A 15,953-nucleotide genomic window follows, 5' to 3' on the forward strand; every position below is an offset into this window, starting at 1 on the left:
TATCTATTTTTAGATTTTGTATAAATTGTTTTTTTCTCTGAAAATATTTTTTCACAATAATTAGACTACATAGCTAAAGTGCTTATCTCAGAAAACTGCAAAGTTTATTAGCATACTTAGTTCTGTGTCACTTTGTGTAGAATTTTAACTTCTTTTACCATCTGTCCTTTATTTAACAGATGTATTATTGCATTTTATAATGTATTTATCTACACCACCTTAGAATTATTTAGAAATTAAGTACTTTAGATTTATTTTGTCCTTGTGCTAAGTGTAATTTTATTTTCATAAATTAGAAATGATAAAAAATATACAGCAGATTATGGTTTTTGGACTTTTAAAAGAATAAATTAAACTCTAATGTTTAGGTCATTGAATTGGAAAGTCGGCTAAAATCTTTTGAGAAAAGGTCAAGAAAATTAAAAGAAGGGAATAAAAAATTAATGAAAGAAAATGACTTCCTGCAATCACTCTTAAAGCAGCAACAGGAAGATGCAGAGGACAGGGAAAAAGAGCTAGAACAGCTACAAAGGGGGAGTAAAGAAGTAGAAAAAGATAAAGCTGGACTTCAAGTAAAAATCAGTGAGCTGGAGAGAGAAGTCACTTCCCTAAGGAGACAAGTGGCAGAAGCTAATGGTTTGAGAAATGAAAATGAAGAGCTGAAGAATTCAATGGAGAAACTGCAGCAATTAGCAGACAAAGCTAAATCTGAGATGGCCACCACGGAAGTGAGGTCTGGACAATATGATTGTAAGACAACCACTACCAAGGTTAAATTTAAAGCCGCCAAGAAAAAGTGCCCTGTGGGCCGTTACCACACTGTTCTCAATCACTCCATCAAGGTTATGAGCAATGTGTTTGAGAACCTCAGCAAGGACGGCTGGGAGGATGTGAGTGAAAGCAGGTAAGGCTCTCATTAACTTAGCTCTGTGGTGGGGACACTGTGCATATGTAAAGCACCAGCAAATGGAGATTGAATTTCAACTACTGTCGATTTGGTATTCAGAAAAAATACTGTCAGATCCTTTGAAATATCTTGGGAGGTCTTGTTCTGAGCTTATTGACTGAAATTTGCATGCAAAATTAGCCACAACTGCATGAGTATTTGAATAGGTGCCAGGAAACCCAAAAGAAGGCAATGCTTGATTTCTTCCAGTGATGCTATTTTCATGCAGTCATGAGGCTTGAAATTGACAGTTTGGCAGGTTGATTTAATTTGCTGGCCCTTTGCATATTCACCACTGACAGCTAAGGATTCCCAGGCAAGCCTACTAAGTCGGTTTAGTTATCTTGTGACATGCCAACCTGGGAGGAGAAACATTTTTCCCCCTTAATTTAGTTAGATAAATTTTGAATGACCCATTTCAGCTTGTTACCAGATGTCTACAAGCTGTTTAACATCCTTTAAATTAAGAACCATCTTCACTAATTATTTCATGTATGTATTATGCAAAGTCATTGTACTAACTTTAATTGAATGGTGGTTAAAAATCAGTTCTTTAAAGTTAAAGCTCTATAAATTCCTGGTCCTAAGTTGTATAACACCTAGTGAATAGCAACAGGAGAATACTAAAAATCTATAATATTTCTTTTCCTTACCCCTGGCTATACATTCATATATGTACTTGAAGCACATCAGTAAAACCACAAAGGCAGGTGGATAGTAGAACACCTCTTTTTATATATATGTAATAGGGAAGTTCAGTGTTGCCAGAGTTGCCAACAGACAAATAGAACTATTTTCATAATTCTGTCTTGTTTTATAGTGGCATGTATTTCCTTTTATTTGTCTAAGTTTTTGTTTTTTTTTTTAATCCCCAAAAGACATGTGTTTCAGATTTGGGATGTCCCTGGATGGTGTAGGGGTGGAAGAGTTTTCCCTTCTTCCCTTCTAGGTTCTTTGGCTCGTCTCATAATGAAATTGATTTAAGAAAGATTAACAAGAGAAAAAGTATCGGAAGTTTAATAATATGCATACCTCCTGTATACATGGTAGAGGCCCAAGAAAACTGAGTAACTCCCCCCAAAACAGCCAAAACCATCACCTTCAATACCACCTTCAGCTAAAGACAAAAGAAGATGAGGTCAGAGTGTCAGTTATGGGAGGTTATCAGGAAAAGCATAATAAACAAGGGTAAGGTTCTTATGCAGAGTTAAGCCCTTGTCTTCTTCATTGGCAAGAATTTTTACAGATTTAGACTCATCCATCGCTTCCTGGTATAAGGAAGCCTACACCCTTTACAAATGGAGATTTTCCTTATGCATGCCAGTGTCTCTTAAAAAAAGGGTAACTTCTACTTGATTCTCAGAACTTGTCCTATGTCTGTTGTTTCCTAAAAGTAATTCGTATGCCAAAGAGACATATTTGCGGGTGGCAAATTCTGTTCCCCTACTATCACACCTTTGAAAATTCCCTGAGAAGTTTCACAGTCCAGAAGCTAAGCTGACAGATTGATTGCTTCATATCTCACAGAACCAGTGTCACAGTCCTTAGAATAGGTCAGTTTAGTTAAACAGTTGTGTCTTATTTCAGCAGGTGGGTCTTGCAGGTGGGCTCCCAAAGTTAGGCCTATTTTGTGAGAGAAATGAGGCATTTAAAAAGGCATTTCTATGGAAGTGAAATAAAAACAGAGGTTAATGATTGGAGCAGACTATAAAATCAATCTTGAATCCTGAAGGCAGCCAGTGGAGAGAAGACATTTCTAGAGGTAGGGGCTGAAGCATCTTTGCAGTTTGAATATCTCCAGTGATGTCATTGGTTGTTTAGGTAAACTTTCTGAGTGGCCCACACAGCAATAGGCATGAAGATTATCTAAACATGAGCTATTGTGGTGGTTTCTCTGAAGTGTATATGAAGTGATCTAGCTTCATTTTGCAGAGCTTTGGGGGGGGGGGGGGGAAAGGCAGTTTTGGTTCTCAGTGATTAGTTTGATTCCAAGTGGAAACGTTAGTTTGGAGAGTCATAGCCAGATATTTGAGGAAACCAGAAGAATTCAGGATTCCATCTAGTTTATAGGTAAACAACAAACCCTCAAGGTAATTAATCAGAACTAGAATCTAATATTCACAAAGGTGTGTTATTGAAACATAATTATTCTCTTTTAAATCACCTTAATTTCTACTAAAGACAGCCAAATTAAGATTAATTTGTTTGCAAAACAAACCTAGTTTCAATAAACTTGGCCTGATTATTTACATAAATCCAACAAAGAATAGTGGTTGACTGTATAGACTCTTCTTAAATCTGTTTTGCTGAAACTTTTCATAAGGATTTTCAGACTGAACTTTTCAAAGCTTCTCAAGGCCAAGATGCCAATCCAAGGATTTGCCACTGGAATTGCTTGCAATAGCAATAGATTGGGGTAAATTTCTCTCTTCTTGAAGTCCTTCAAATATCCTGAGGTTTCTTCACCTGCTGGGAAGTAACCATCCTTGCTTACCTGGTATGGCTGCCAGGAACCCTGTAAATAAGCTACCAGGATGTTTTTTTCAAGAAGTTTTATTGACTCCATAAAGTCACCTTTCTTCCTTAAAGCTGTCTGGTCATAATCTGAGTCTATGCATACCTCTCTAAAATATGACATTCCAGTCACAACTTTGGTAATATACTCATTGTTTCCAATTATGTCATGTTACCAAGAGAACAGATTCTTATTGAATTTATGCCAAAAAAAAAAATAGATTGCCATGAAAATATAAGAATGTTCACTAAGAGTTTCCAAATTCTGGAGGGATCATTTAAGGAGAAAAAGATGTTTCAATTGTTTACACAGGTCCATTTTACCAAATTGCTGTAAGTCCTTGCTAATTTAAGAGGAAAAGTTTTCTTAAATCTGGAAAAACACAACATTTAAAAAATTAGCAATAAAACAAAGTCACAAAACTTATAATCATCCTTATCAGTTCATTAAGTCCCATGTTACTAATTTTTGTTCTGCTTGAATCCAGTTTTCCCCTTATGTTCTGGAAACTCTTATCCAGTTTTATGATCTTAAAGGTATTAGAAACTTGTATTTTGGAATATTTTCCATGAGTCTCCTTGGAGATCAAGCATTTTCCAAACATTTTTGCAAAAGTTTCAGTGTAAAACAATAAGTCCGTAAATGACAAAGAGTTTAAAAAAATGGCCATGGTTAAAGATCTGGTGAGAGTTCCTTACAATGCAGTTGACAGGAGGGGTGCCTGAGTGGCTCATTCTGGTATGCCTCAGACTCGGTTTCAGCTCACATCATGATCTCATAGTTCATGGGATTGAGCCCCACGTTAGGCTCTGCACTCACAGAGCAGAGCCTGCTTGGGACTGACTCTCTCTCCCCCTCTCTTTCTGCCCCTTCTCTGCTCACACTCTCTCAAAATAAATAAACATTTTTTAAAAATGCAGCTAACAAGGAAATTTGGTTATTTCTGTGATATATAATATTTCAAGATAACAACTCGAATTATAAATGATAACATTATGTCAGGACAAATCAGATTTTTAGGAATTTCACGCAAATTCCAGTACACTTAAATTAATAACATATATCTACACAAATATAACCAAAAAAGTTTAGCATCACTTATTTGACAACACTTCCCATATAATTTAACATATCAAGTCAGCCTAATTAGCTTAATACATTTTTTGAAATGTTCCAGGGACCTTCTGAAATATCTGAGTTTCTTCCAGGTCAGAAAGACTTCATTTAGAATTTGATTTGGGGAAGTTTGTCAAGAATATCAAAACGTTTTGGCCACTTGATCATGGGTCACTGTGAGATAATACTTAGTTTTATCTGTTTAAGGGACAAGACAAAAACTTCACAGGCAAATACAGAAGCTCACATAGTTCTCAGCAAAACTTCTTTCTTTGTATCAAGAGGACTAGGTTTATTTAAATAATCAAAAACCTGATTATAAAAATAACAAAGCACAGGGAATTATTTTGATAAAAACACAAAATCTTTGCCTTCAAGGTAGATTAGTTTAAAAGGTAAAGAAGAACCTTTCACAGTCTCTTATGAAGAATACACAGATAGTCAAGAAAACGTTATCCTTTTACCAGAGACAGAATCAATTTGTAAAATTGTAGCAGCTGCCTTTTGATATTAAAATTCACTCAATTAAGTTAATTTTTATCTTAGCCAGTCCTGTCCATCCATAAAATTCCTTTCTAAAGATTCCTTTCCACAGACTTTCTACAAGTTTCAGATTTTGTCTTGATTTTCCTCTTTTCCATTTTTAAATAACCAGTTTTATGTTGAGATATTTACTTTATTTTCATTCAACAAAATGCATTTCTACTCCTTTTTTTTTTTTTTTTACTGGAAACATATATCTTACTTTTCTTGCATTTAGAGATGTTTTTCATATTATTTCTAACAGTTTTAGTTACATTTATTAATTAGAATTCCTAACCCTTAGAAACCTTAATTTCTAGTGAAAACTAAGTAAGCAATTGTGAACTGTGTGTTGCAACAGCATTCTTTAGATTGCCAAATTTATGAGTACATTCCATAATGTACAGTCTTTCAATATGCAACAAGACATGTTTACTAAGAGACCCAAATAGTTCTTTAATTCCTCTGTAACAACCAGAAGTAGATAGGCCCATGTTTAGTAATTATATTATCTTATTTGGAAATGATCTAGATATTCAGTGAATTTCTCTGAATTTAAGTTAGCAAAACTTTAAAGGTTCAACTTACCTAAGATATTTGGGGAACTGTTTTTAAGAACACATACTGTTAAATGTAATCTCTGTTAAAAAGTTTACCTAAAAACTGTTACCACTACTAATGTCTATCTTAATCACTCGCTTCCAATCATTATGTTTAGACTACCACTGAAAGCTTCATGAGACATTAGACACAGCCAGCCATCACCCTAAGTTATCCTTGCTGATAAATTTCGTAAGAGATACAACATGAAGTTATTTGACTAGTAAACCAAGGCAGAATAAAATTTGTATCTCTGCATTATATTCAGTGTTGATAAATCTAAAGACATACCTATTTTAATGAAACCAACAAACTTAAACTAGTTTTTATTTACCAAAGATTATACCAAGTCATGTGAACTTGAGAAACATATGGGTCCATTTTTGTTAATTTCTGAGAATTCAATTTATATAAGTGTTTAATTTTCTTTACGTGAATTAAATAGAGCCATTTTTCAAGTTAATTTTGGTAATATCATCTGGAGGCAGAAAAATATCACAAATCTACAGCATACATATACAGACATACAGAGACCTTAAAATTTTAGACATGAGACAGGTATGAAAATGTAGAACTTACTATTAAAAGAACAGTAGAAATGAGTTAAATTTATCTGTTCAGATGGCTAACGACTTTTTTTGTTTTTACTAATATTTGTGGAGAAGACATTGATTTTTTATTTGCCTAAATTTCAAATGACCGTTTCCCCTTTTGTTCTTCTGATAAGAATTACCTCCTTGAAGTTTGTAGAACATTTACATCTCAAAGGCACAGGGAAGGAATGCAAGCTCCTTTAAGAAGAACTTTGGTTTCCCAAGGCCAATATTTACAAGCCTTTTGAAATAAATAGCAGAGGTTTGGGGAATGGTAAAAAGGATTGGTGGACTTTTAATTATTTCTGGAACCTTACCTAAGGTCCTATAAAGACTAGATGTTTTAAAACAAGGACAGCTGTGGGGCGCCTGGGTGGCGCAGTCGGTTAAGAGTCCGACTTCAGCCAGGTCACGATCTCGCGGTCCGTGAGTTCGAGCCCCGCGTCAGGCTCTGGGCTGATGGCTCGGAGCCTGGAGCCTGTTTCCGATTCTGTGTCTCCCTCTCTCTCTGCCCCTCCCCCGTTCATGCTCTGTCTCTCTCTGTCCCAAAAATAAATAAACGTTGAAAAAAAAAAAATTTAAAAAAAAAAAAAATAAAAAAAATAAAACAAGGACAGCTGTTTGAATTCCTCAAAGAATTGCTACAAGTTATCTAAGAACTGTCACACCCATCCAACTATGTTGAATGTTTTTCTTCCCCTCTGGGTATAGTTAGTTTAGGAGAGAAGCCCTAAAAAAAAAATTCCTGTCAAGCACTGAATATCAGCTTTATTCACAAATTCAGTCAGACTCATAGCTTCCCATCTAATTTCTATTTTTTTTTAATCTACCCACCAAATCACAGGAGGTAATCCATTTATGAAAACTTCTGTGGATCTAATATTCTGCTTTTTAAAAAAATTTTTTAATGTTTATTTTTCTGAGAGAAAGAGAGAGAGAGCACGCGCAAGCAGGAGTGGGAGGAGGGGCAGAGAGGGAGACACAGAATCCGAAGCAGGCTTCAGGCTCTGAGCTGTCAGCACAGAGCCTGACATGGGACTCAAGCTCTCAAATCATGAGATCATGACCTGAGCTGAAGTCGGATGCTTAACCAACTGAGCCACCCAGACGCCCCTAATATTCTGCTTTTTTAATCTTTCCACCAATCACAGGAAGTAACCCATTTACAACAACTTTTGAGGGTTCTCCCTTAGTTTAAGAAATTCTTTAACTATGGCTCTTAATTCAGCCTTTGACCAAGGAGTGGAAGATAGCTGAGGAGTATTGCCCCCAGTCGCAAGTGATTTTGTTTTAAAAGGTAACTGTTTAATAGTCTCTTCAGAGTGGAAAGGCAGTTCAGACAAAGAATTAGTGAAATGTGAGCATTCAGGTAAAGACTGATAGAGGGAAATAGTAGGAGTTATGTCCGCCTTAATGACTTTTGTTTTAGGTACCTCTTGGATCTTTAGTATTTCATTTGCCCAATTTTCCAAATATCCACCTCCCTTTTCTTTTTTGATGAGAAACTTATCCCCAATGTTTACATTTTAAAGAATGGCTCTTAGGTCCTACAGAAGATGGGGGCAGAAAACTTCTATCACAAAGGCATAGAGAAAGTAAGTTTTCTCCAAGATGGAGTTTTTGGGACATATTTGCTTCTTATTAGAGGTCCAGGGTAATTTAAGTTTTTCCTTTTTCTTAAGTGCAGGACAATTCTGTTTCCAGTGTCCCAATACTACAAGCAGTTTGAGTTGAATAGGTGAGGTCTGAGGGTTGGTGACCGGTGAGCTCTGAATTGGTGCCAGAGCCACATTTCTGGTTTTGTAGAAACTTGCAGAGAGGTGGGAAGATTTAAACAAGAGTCCCAGATAGCCGAAAGATATTCTAGAAGGCCAGGAACAGGGAATTGGAGATAAATGGGTGTGGAAGAACGTGGAATTTATTTTAGATATTGTGACAAATAAGCCCACTGACCCATTCAAAGGAGGGACACAGATACTGGGAGCACAGTGAAGCAAGGCTTTAATCAACGTTCTTGCAAGAGCGAGTGTCTGATGGACAAGCACACTTGGAAAGGCAATTTATCTCCTAGTGTGCAAGTCCCTCTCCTGATTCCTCATTGGCTGAGTGCTACAGAGATGATAGCCTTTCCCTGACATTGCCTATGCCTGTGTAAGGCAAAAAGTAGTCTGACTGGAACAAGTGTACATTCTTGAGGTGACACAGAGACTTCAGTTCTTTGGCGCATGCTCATAGCAAAGCCCGAGAAAAATAAGCCCATGAAATGGAGTGGGGAAGAACCAGGAAGTGAAGTGTCTAAGGGCTTGGGACTCAATTGTTGGTTGGGGGAGGGGGGGGTTCATACATATTTCCAATAGGTTGTAAACCTTTTGTTAACTAGACAGCACAACTTTTATTTGGTATTTCTAAAAATGAATCATTCTCACAGATATGGACTCTAATTTTCGTTCTGAATATAATTTCTGTTCTTTCATATTGTCAAGGAAATCCTTAGGGCTAGCTGTTACACTTCTTTGTGTCCACTTTTTAATTTGGTCTTTCCATAGGTACCAATAAGACAATTATTTAAGATAAGGGCTTTCTAAAAAAAAAAAATTCGGGGCGCCTGAGTGGCTCCGTTGGTTGAGCGTCTGACTTCGGCTCAGGTCATGATCTCGCGGCCAGTGAGTTTGAGCCCTGCGTCGGGCTCTGTGCTTTCAGCTCAGAGCCTGGAGCCTGTTTCAGATTCTGTGTCTCCCTCTCTCTCTGACCTTCCCCCGTTCATACTCTGTCTCTCTGTCTCAAAAATAAATGAACGTTAAAAAAAATTTAAAAAAAAATCAATTACAGAAGTTTTTCCAATTCAAAGGATCTCTCGTCTGGCCAGTGACAGACTTAAAGACAGAATATTCTCACTGACATAAAGCCAAGCTCTAAAGACACAGAATAAGATGACAGAGACAAAAGAAAGCAATTATCAAGTCTGAGAGGAAAGGGATCAATAGAAAACAAGAGTGCTCATAACAAATTTTTACCTAAGGACCAAGTTTTACCAAAAAGCTCCACAAATATTGTCTCCTGCTAGTCTAAATTTAGATAAGGACTCTTACCATTCTCACTTCCATCAGACCCTACATGCAGAGATCCAGGAGACTTGATGGGTAAGAATTCTTAACTTCTGCCAGCTTGTGTCCCAGAATCCAGAATCTGTCAGCTGCAGCATCCCTGGAGTGAGTCGTGATGGTCCCTTCACAGGTTGCCAAAACTGTAGGGGCAGAAATGTTTTCCCTTCTTCCTTAAGTCTAGAGTCTTTGGTCTAATAATGAAATTGATATAAGACAGATTAACAGGAAAAAGTTTAATAACATGTATACCTCTTATTTATATGGGAGAGACCCAGGAAAACTGAGTAACTCCCCCAAATGACTGATGCCATCACCTTGAAACTATCTTCAGCTAAAGACAAAAGATGTTGAGGGTGAGGAGTCTGTCACAGGAGGTTATCAGGAAAAGCACAGTATACAAGGGTAAAGTTGTTATGCAGATTTAAGTCCTTGTCTTAGCCATTGGTAAGAGTTTCTAGGGATTTAGAGTACTCTATCTCTTGCTGGTATAGTGAGGAAGGCATCCTTACAAGTAGGAGATTTCTTAGTCAGAGACATAGAACTGAAATTTATCTTAAAATGTCTTTCTCAAACTTGTTTGCATCTATTAGATTTATCTGAATTTTATAAAGATTCCAAAGCTCAGATGTGAGGTTTTCCAATCGGATGGAGGCCACCAAATGTGGGGCAGCCCCATTGGGTGGAAACTGGGGGTATAGGTGGTAAAAGAATTCACTCAAGGCAGAACAAAAGAGAGATGTTTACTGAATACCCCACAGGGGAGCAGCAGGCAGGACAGCAAAGGAGAGACTGTCTCCCACAAGACAATGGTGGGGGGCTGTAGTTAAATGGGGAAGGTGAGGAGGTATGGGAATGTATGGAATTTTCCTTTTTTGGTACCTGTGCCCAAGTGTAAGTAGCCCATTGGTCAGCTAGGACTTACATATATCTTGGGTGAGTTGCCTAATGGGCCTATTTGTATTCAGCCGGGGGTTTGGGGGTCACTGTGGGCCCTTCATCCTCACTCAGATTTCTTTTGTTCAGGTTGGTTGCCTGAAAGCAGCCTCTACATAGGCCACACCCCAGAATAATTAAATCATAACTTCTGTGGTGGGATGCAAGCTTTGTAGAAGGACTCTTGCACAAAGAGTCATGACACCGAGGCTTTTCTTACCAGGAAGCAAGTTTATTTGTGCTGACATGGGCTCAGAGAGTTTGTACCTGAATAGCTAAGCCCTGAATGCCACGTGGTGTAGTCTTTTATGCATTTTCTATTTCTTTGTCTCCCATATATGGGTAACGCATAAACATACAGGCTGATTGGGTGCTCTCATGTTACAGGGACCTGAGGGACGTCACATATGCACACAGCCAGGTTGCCTTCCCTTATCTTGAGGTCTTTTCGTACCATATTCCTGAGGGAGGGGATTCTACCACAGCTTCACTATTTTTTAAGCTCTCCAGCTGATTCCAATATGTAGACAAGTTTGGGGACCACTCTTTTGTTTTTGTTTTTCAACTGTTTGTTTATTTTTGAGAGAGAGAAAGGGCATGTATGAGTACAAGTCGGGGAGGAGCAAAAAGAGAGGGAGACAGAGAAACTGAAGTAGGCTCTGCACTGACAGCAGAGAGCCCCATGCAGGGGCTTGAACTCATAAACCATGAGATCATGACCAGAGCCAAAGTTGGACTTTCAACCGACTGAGCCACCCAGGTGCCCCAGGAACCACTGTTTTAAATGATCATTGGGTCAAGCCCTCGTCTTCATACAGGTTTAAAAAAAAAAAAAAAAAAAAAAAACAAAAAAAAACCTTGAAAACAAATTGATGAAGGTGAGGAAGAAGGATGAATCTGCATTCCCATTTCTTTTTGACTCCTAAGGTTTTCTTCCTTGTTCTCAAAAGCCATTAGAGATAAAATCCTACTCAGCTTAAAACCCACTAATCATTTATCTGTCTTCAAGGAAATCCTAGTTTCAGCTAATTATGTCTCACCAGTTGATACTACCACACTCTTCATAATAGAAGTGGTGCAGTTTACTCATGCGTGAGTATGTTTGTGTGAATAGATACATGAAAGCTAAGTAACACAGTCAGTTCTAATTTCATCGTATTGGTACACGTGCAGATGGTCACATATTTTGGGAGATGAATCATACAATATCTCTTAAAACATAAGATTGTCATTTAAGTTGCTTAGCAGTGAACTTGATTTTACATTGTGAGGATTAAGTGTTATATTTCCTGCCTGACAGAACACTCTCAGGAATCACTCAGCTGCAAAAAATACTCAAACAATTAGAAATCCCACAGTGGACCTTCAGGACTTTAGAACATTCTATTTCTTTTAGCTTTTCATAGTCTGAAATATAAGAAATTTACTTGAATACTGAGAAAAGCAGAACTTTGTCCTTTATATATGAATATAAAATACTTTATTATATAATTATGACCTTGTTAGTATTTATATATTTATGACTATTTATCTTTCATAGTTGAGCAGTATTACAAAAACATGCTATCAAATGACAAAAATAATACAGTTTAGAAATGAGTGTGAAGTCCTTCGTTCAAGTGAAAACAATCCATGGAATGAGGGAGTACACTGCCTAGCAATCTATGGTGCACTCTTCCTAAGGGTTTTGGGCAAGAAGGAGTTTTATAGAAGAAGCAATGCAGAAACAGGGCATAGTTGGCTGGGAGGTTAGGGATTGATTGGTTGGCCGGGAGGTTAGGGATTGATTGATTGATTGATTGATTGATTGATTTTTATATGACCAGTATGTCCTGGTCTGTAGAGAAAAGTAAGTTAGCTAAAGCTGTGTTGGAGGATTGTGATTGGTGTGTATTAGGTTTCCTTGACAGTGAGGTGTTCTGTATAGACGTTGTTTTGTGTGACCTGTCACGCATTTCTGCCCAGATCTGCACATACGCAATCATGGGGGGCTTTGTTGGCTTTCCATATCTGGCCTCAGGATTGGAACTGGCCCTTCTGTTTCTGATGCCAGGAGGGATTAACTTGCCTCTCCTCCCTGAGCCAGACCATGCTGGCCCCCTGGAATGAATCAGGGAGGGAAGAGGACTATGCAGACACGCAGCCTCCTAAGATTGTGAGATATGATAAGAGAAACAGAGAAAGACCAGGTCGCTCTGGACTGCACTTAGGCAAACTTAATGACTAATCATAAATCACACATGGGTAGTATATATATTGCCCTGGCTGGAATAGCTAGTTGGAAGTCTTACCTGAGGGGAGGACGCTGGCCCAGGACCCTCAATTACCCAGGACCCTCAACCGGGCCTCCAACCTGGCAGTTCATTGCAGGGCTTCCCTAGCCAGAAAGTAGGATATTGTGAGTACATGATTTGATGTATTAAGCCTTCTTTGTTCTTCTCTATACTTCTCTCCCTCTTTATGTTTACTATAGTTGCTTAATTCCTTATATTTCCTTTCCCTTATAATTAATAAAGCTTTCTTCCATGAAACAAAAAGTTCAGCTATTGCAAATTACTATTATTCAGAACAGGTGTTTACTATAAATGCAGCTCACTTAGTTCAGATTTCTGATAGAGGCCAGGCCACTGGCACAGCCTGCATTTTGTGGGTCCTGATACACAAATAACTTATCAATGCCCAATTCAGTGATGGGTGATTTTCAGGAAGAGTTGTTCATACCTTGAAAAACAGAATTTCAACAAACCATGTTTATCAAACTTGTGGATAACATGACATGAGAAAGGGGTAAAAAGTACTTTACAAAATAGAATAAAAATCCCCAAAGATAGCAATAGACTGGGAAGATAGAGTTACACAGAAGACTACAGGGTCCATTACTTAGCTGGAAGAGCCAGTTGCTCAACTATACAATGGGGAAAATATGGGACTTTGCAATAGTATACATAAAAATATTTTAGGAAGTTTTAATTAAATCTTGTTTGAGTCTACAGTACAATTTTAGTCTGCGTCTACCAAAAATTGTACTAAGTAATTCACATAGTATCCTTGGAATATGAAATTGAATTCTGGACATAATGCTCCATCAAGATAAGGTGGAGTGACCAGGGTGAAAAAACATCTCAAAAGCACACATAATAGGAATGTTTGAATAAGCTAGGGATGTTTTTTTTACGAGATGTTTCAAGCATCAAATGACCATATCCAAATATTTAAGAGATCATCCATGTGGAAAAGGAATTAGACTTACTTGAATGTTCTACTCAACCTCAGCACTTTCAATCAATCTTCCTTCTCATTAATACAAACTATTAACATAATTTTACTTACTTTTCTTGTTATCTGAACCCACCCCTTTAGGATGAAAGCTGCATAAGGGCAGAGATATTTGTCTCCTTTATTCCTTGTACTTTATCCTTTGTGCTTAGAAGAGTGCCTGGCACATAATTGGTGCTTAGCAATGAATGATGAATGGACATTTTACTGAATGATGAGTGGACATAAGAGATGGAACTGAGATCAGTGGGTGAAAGCCTCGGAGATTCAAAACTTGTCTCAGACTCAGGGAAAACTTTCCTGTGAGAAACGTTAAAGCTTTCTGCCCTGGCCCAGAAAGTAGTAAGTGCTCCAATCCTGGCAGCATTAAAACATGTGCTTCCCAGGTTAACGCTTAGTAGAAATACTACAGAAGTGGCACTACCAGGCATTTGGTACTAGATATTCTAATTTGTTGATGAGATTTTACAATTTTGTAAAACACTTCTTTTTGGCATTTACTTTCTTTTCATTTAGATGACAAGTAAATAAGATGTTGAATTGTTTTTCAATAGGCATACTCTTTTTCTTTGCTAGATATACTTTTCAAATATGGTATACCTAAGGCAATTGTAATAAAGAGGATATTTGGTTGTGAAAAAAATCAGGATCACTGATGCAATATAACATTTATCAGGTGAAGAAACATGGTCCAGAGACAGTAAGTAACTGAAAGGGCCATATAGTCAGAACTCTAGTCCCAGGCCAGTGCTTGCTTAAGGCTGCTCATTCTACTGCAGTAGTAGGTCTCTGTGTAAGTGGTGTTCAAATTCAGTCACCAATGTGGATGTCCCATCAGGTTAATTAAAGAAGTCCTACTTGTACTTATTTATTCGTCTTAGTAAGTTTGAGGTCATGTACAGAATTAACAGAAATAACAGACTGTAAAACATGTTTAGACTAATTTTTTTCTTAATTTAGAGGACCAGTAAATGTTCAAATTAAACTTCTATCTTTAAGTGCAATATGTGCTAGAACAGTATTTGATCTTGAACTTAAAATGGGTACATTTAACAACTCTTCTTCTTGCGTTTCATGTTCTCCACTTTTTCCCAAAAGCAGTGATCCCGAAGCACAGACCTCTCAAAATTTAGGAACAATTATTGTAGAAACATCCCAGAAAATAAGTGCTATAGAAGATGGAAGAGACCAGAAACAAAGTGACCAAACAGAAGGTAGCCAAACTCAAGGAAAAGAAATGGTACGAATATATTCAAACACAGATGGCAAGACCCCAAAGGTATATGACACAGTGTTCCTTGATTATACGCTATGTTTTTAATTTTATCTTATGTTTCATAACTTATTTTTGTTGCTAATAATTTAATTTGCATCCTTAAAAAATTTTTTTTCTGTGAAGTATATGGTGAAAATACTCAACTTTTTAATAATTTCTTAAGAAGACTAGTTAGGAATCACAAGACTCAAGGAACAATATGATTCGTGAGTTTTATGAGTTTTAATTCTGCCTCATATATCCCAGCCTAGATGCTGAATAAACCTGCCACCTGGAAACACTTTCATCAAATGATGAAAGGCCCCAATAAAACCCTGTTCTCTCTTGTTCAAGGACCAAGAAAGGGGCAGCCAAGCAAGATAGAAAATTTTTACACAGTAATCACCCTACTCTACCCAAATACCACAGAAAAAATTGCAAACCTACCTCTACTCACATTGATAAAGACCTAGTGGGGAACCTAGGCTTTTACTCTCACCTGGCTCTAAGGAGTCACCCCCAACTTCTCCTCCACCCATCAGGGTGGTGTTAGAGAAGACAAAATGAGGAGCCAATGGTAATGACTCCCTGCCATCTTGTCATCAGAGGCCATATAAGGAGCTAGACATCTGAGTTCATCCATCAGTGAAAAGATGACCCTCTCCCTTCCTTGCAGGGTGATTTCAAAGGCCAAGGGCAGAGATGGGGACTGTCACGCCTCCTGTATCTATAAAGCCTCTCACTCCCCACTCTGTCATTGGACTCTAAGTGAGGAGCAGAAACAAGTCCATGCTCCATCTCCCAGGCAGGATGGCATCAACCTTTGGGGAATTTGAACTTTCACCTCCACCAAGCAGTAATGAGGTGCTCCTCCCAACCTCTTTGGTGGGGACTTCCCATTCCCAGTTGGTAGTAATGAGGTGGTGCTCCCTTGCTCCACCAATGTGGTATAAGAGGAGGCCTGCTAGAAGAAATAAATAAGATCCAGAGTCTTAAAATAAAATAGGCAAAATGTCCAGGATACAACGGAAAATTACTCATTATACCAAGAAATCAGAAAAACCTCAACTTGAATGAAAAGACAATCAACAGA

The 15,953-nt window shown here is 37.7% G+C and overlaps 1 protein-coding gene across 1 annotated transcript in view; it reads left to right on the top strand.

Moving 5' to 3' along the window:
• Window positions 1–15,953, top strand: part of CNTLN (centlein) — a 312,305-nt gene that overhangs the window by 201,508 nt on the left and 94,844 nt on the right. Inside the window, exons 15-16 of the mRNA XM_030293937.2 lie at window positions 369–904; window positions 14,704–14,884. Coding sequence (XP_030149797.1) covers window positions 369–904; window positions 14,704–14,884 — 717 coding nt within the window. The remainder of the gene's footprint in view (window positions 1–368; window positions 905–14,703; window positions 14,885–15,953) is intronic.

The sequence above is a fragment of the Lynx canadensis genome, chromosome D4 (genome assembly GCF_007474595.2).
Source record: "Lynx canadensis isolate LIC74 chromosome D4, mLynCan4.pri.v2, whole genome shotgun sequence".
Taxonomy (NCBI): Eukaryota; Metazoa; Chordata; class Mammalia; order Carnivora; family Felidae; genus Lynx; species Lynx canadensis.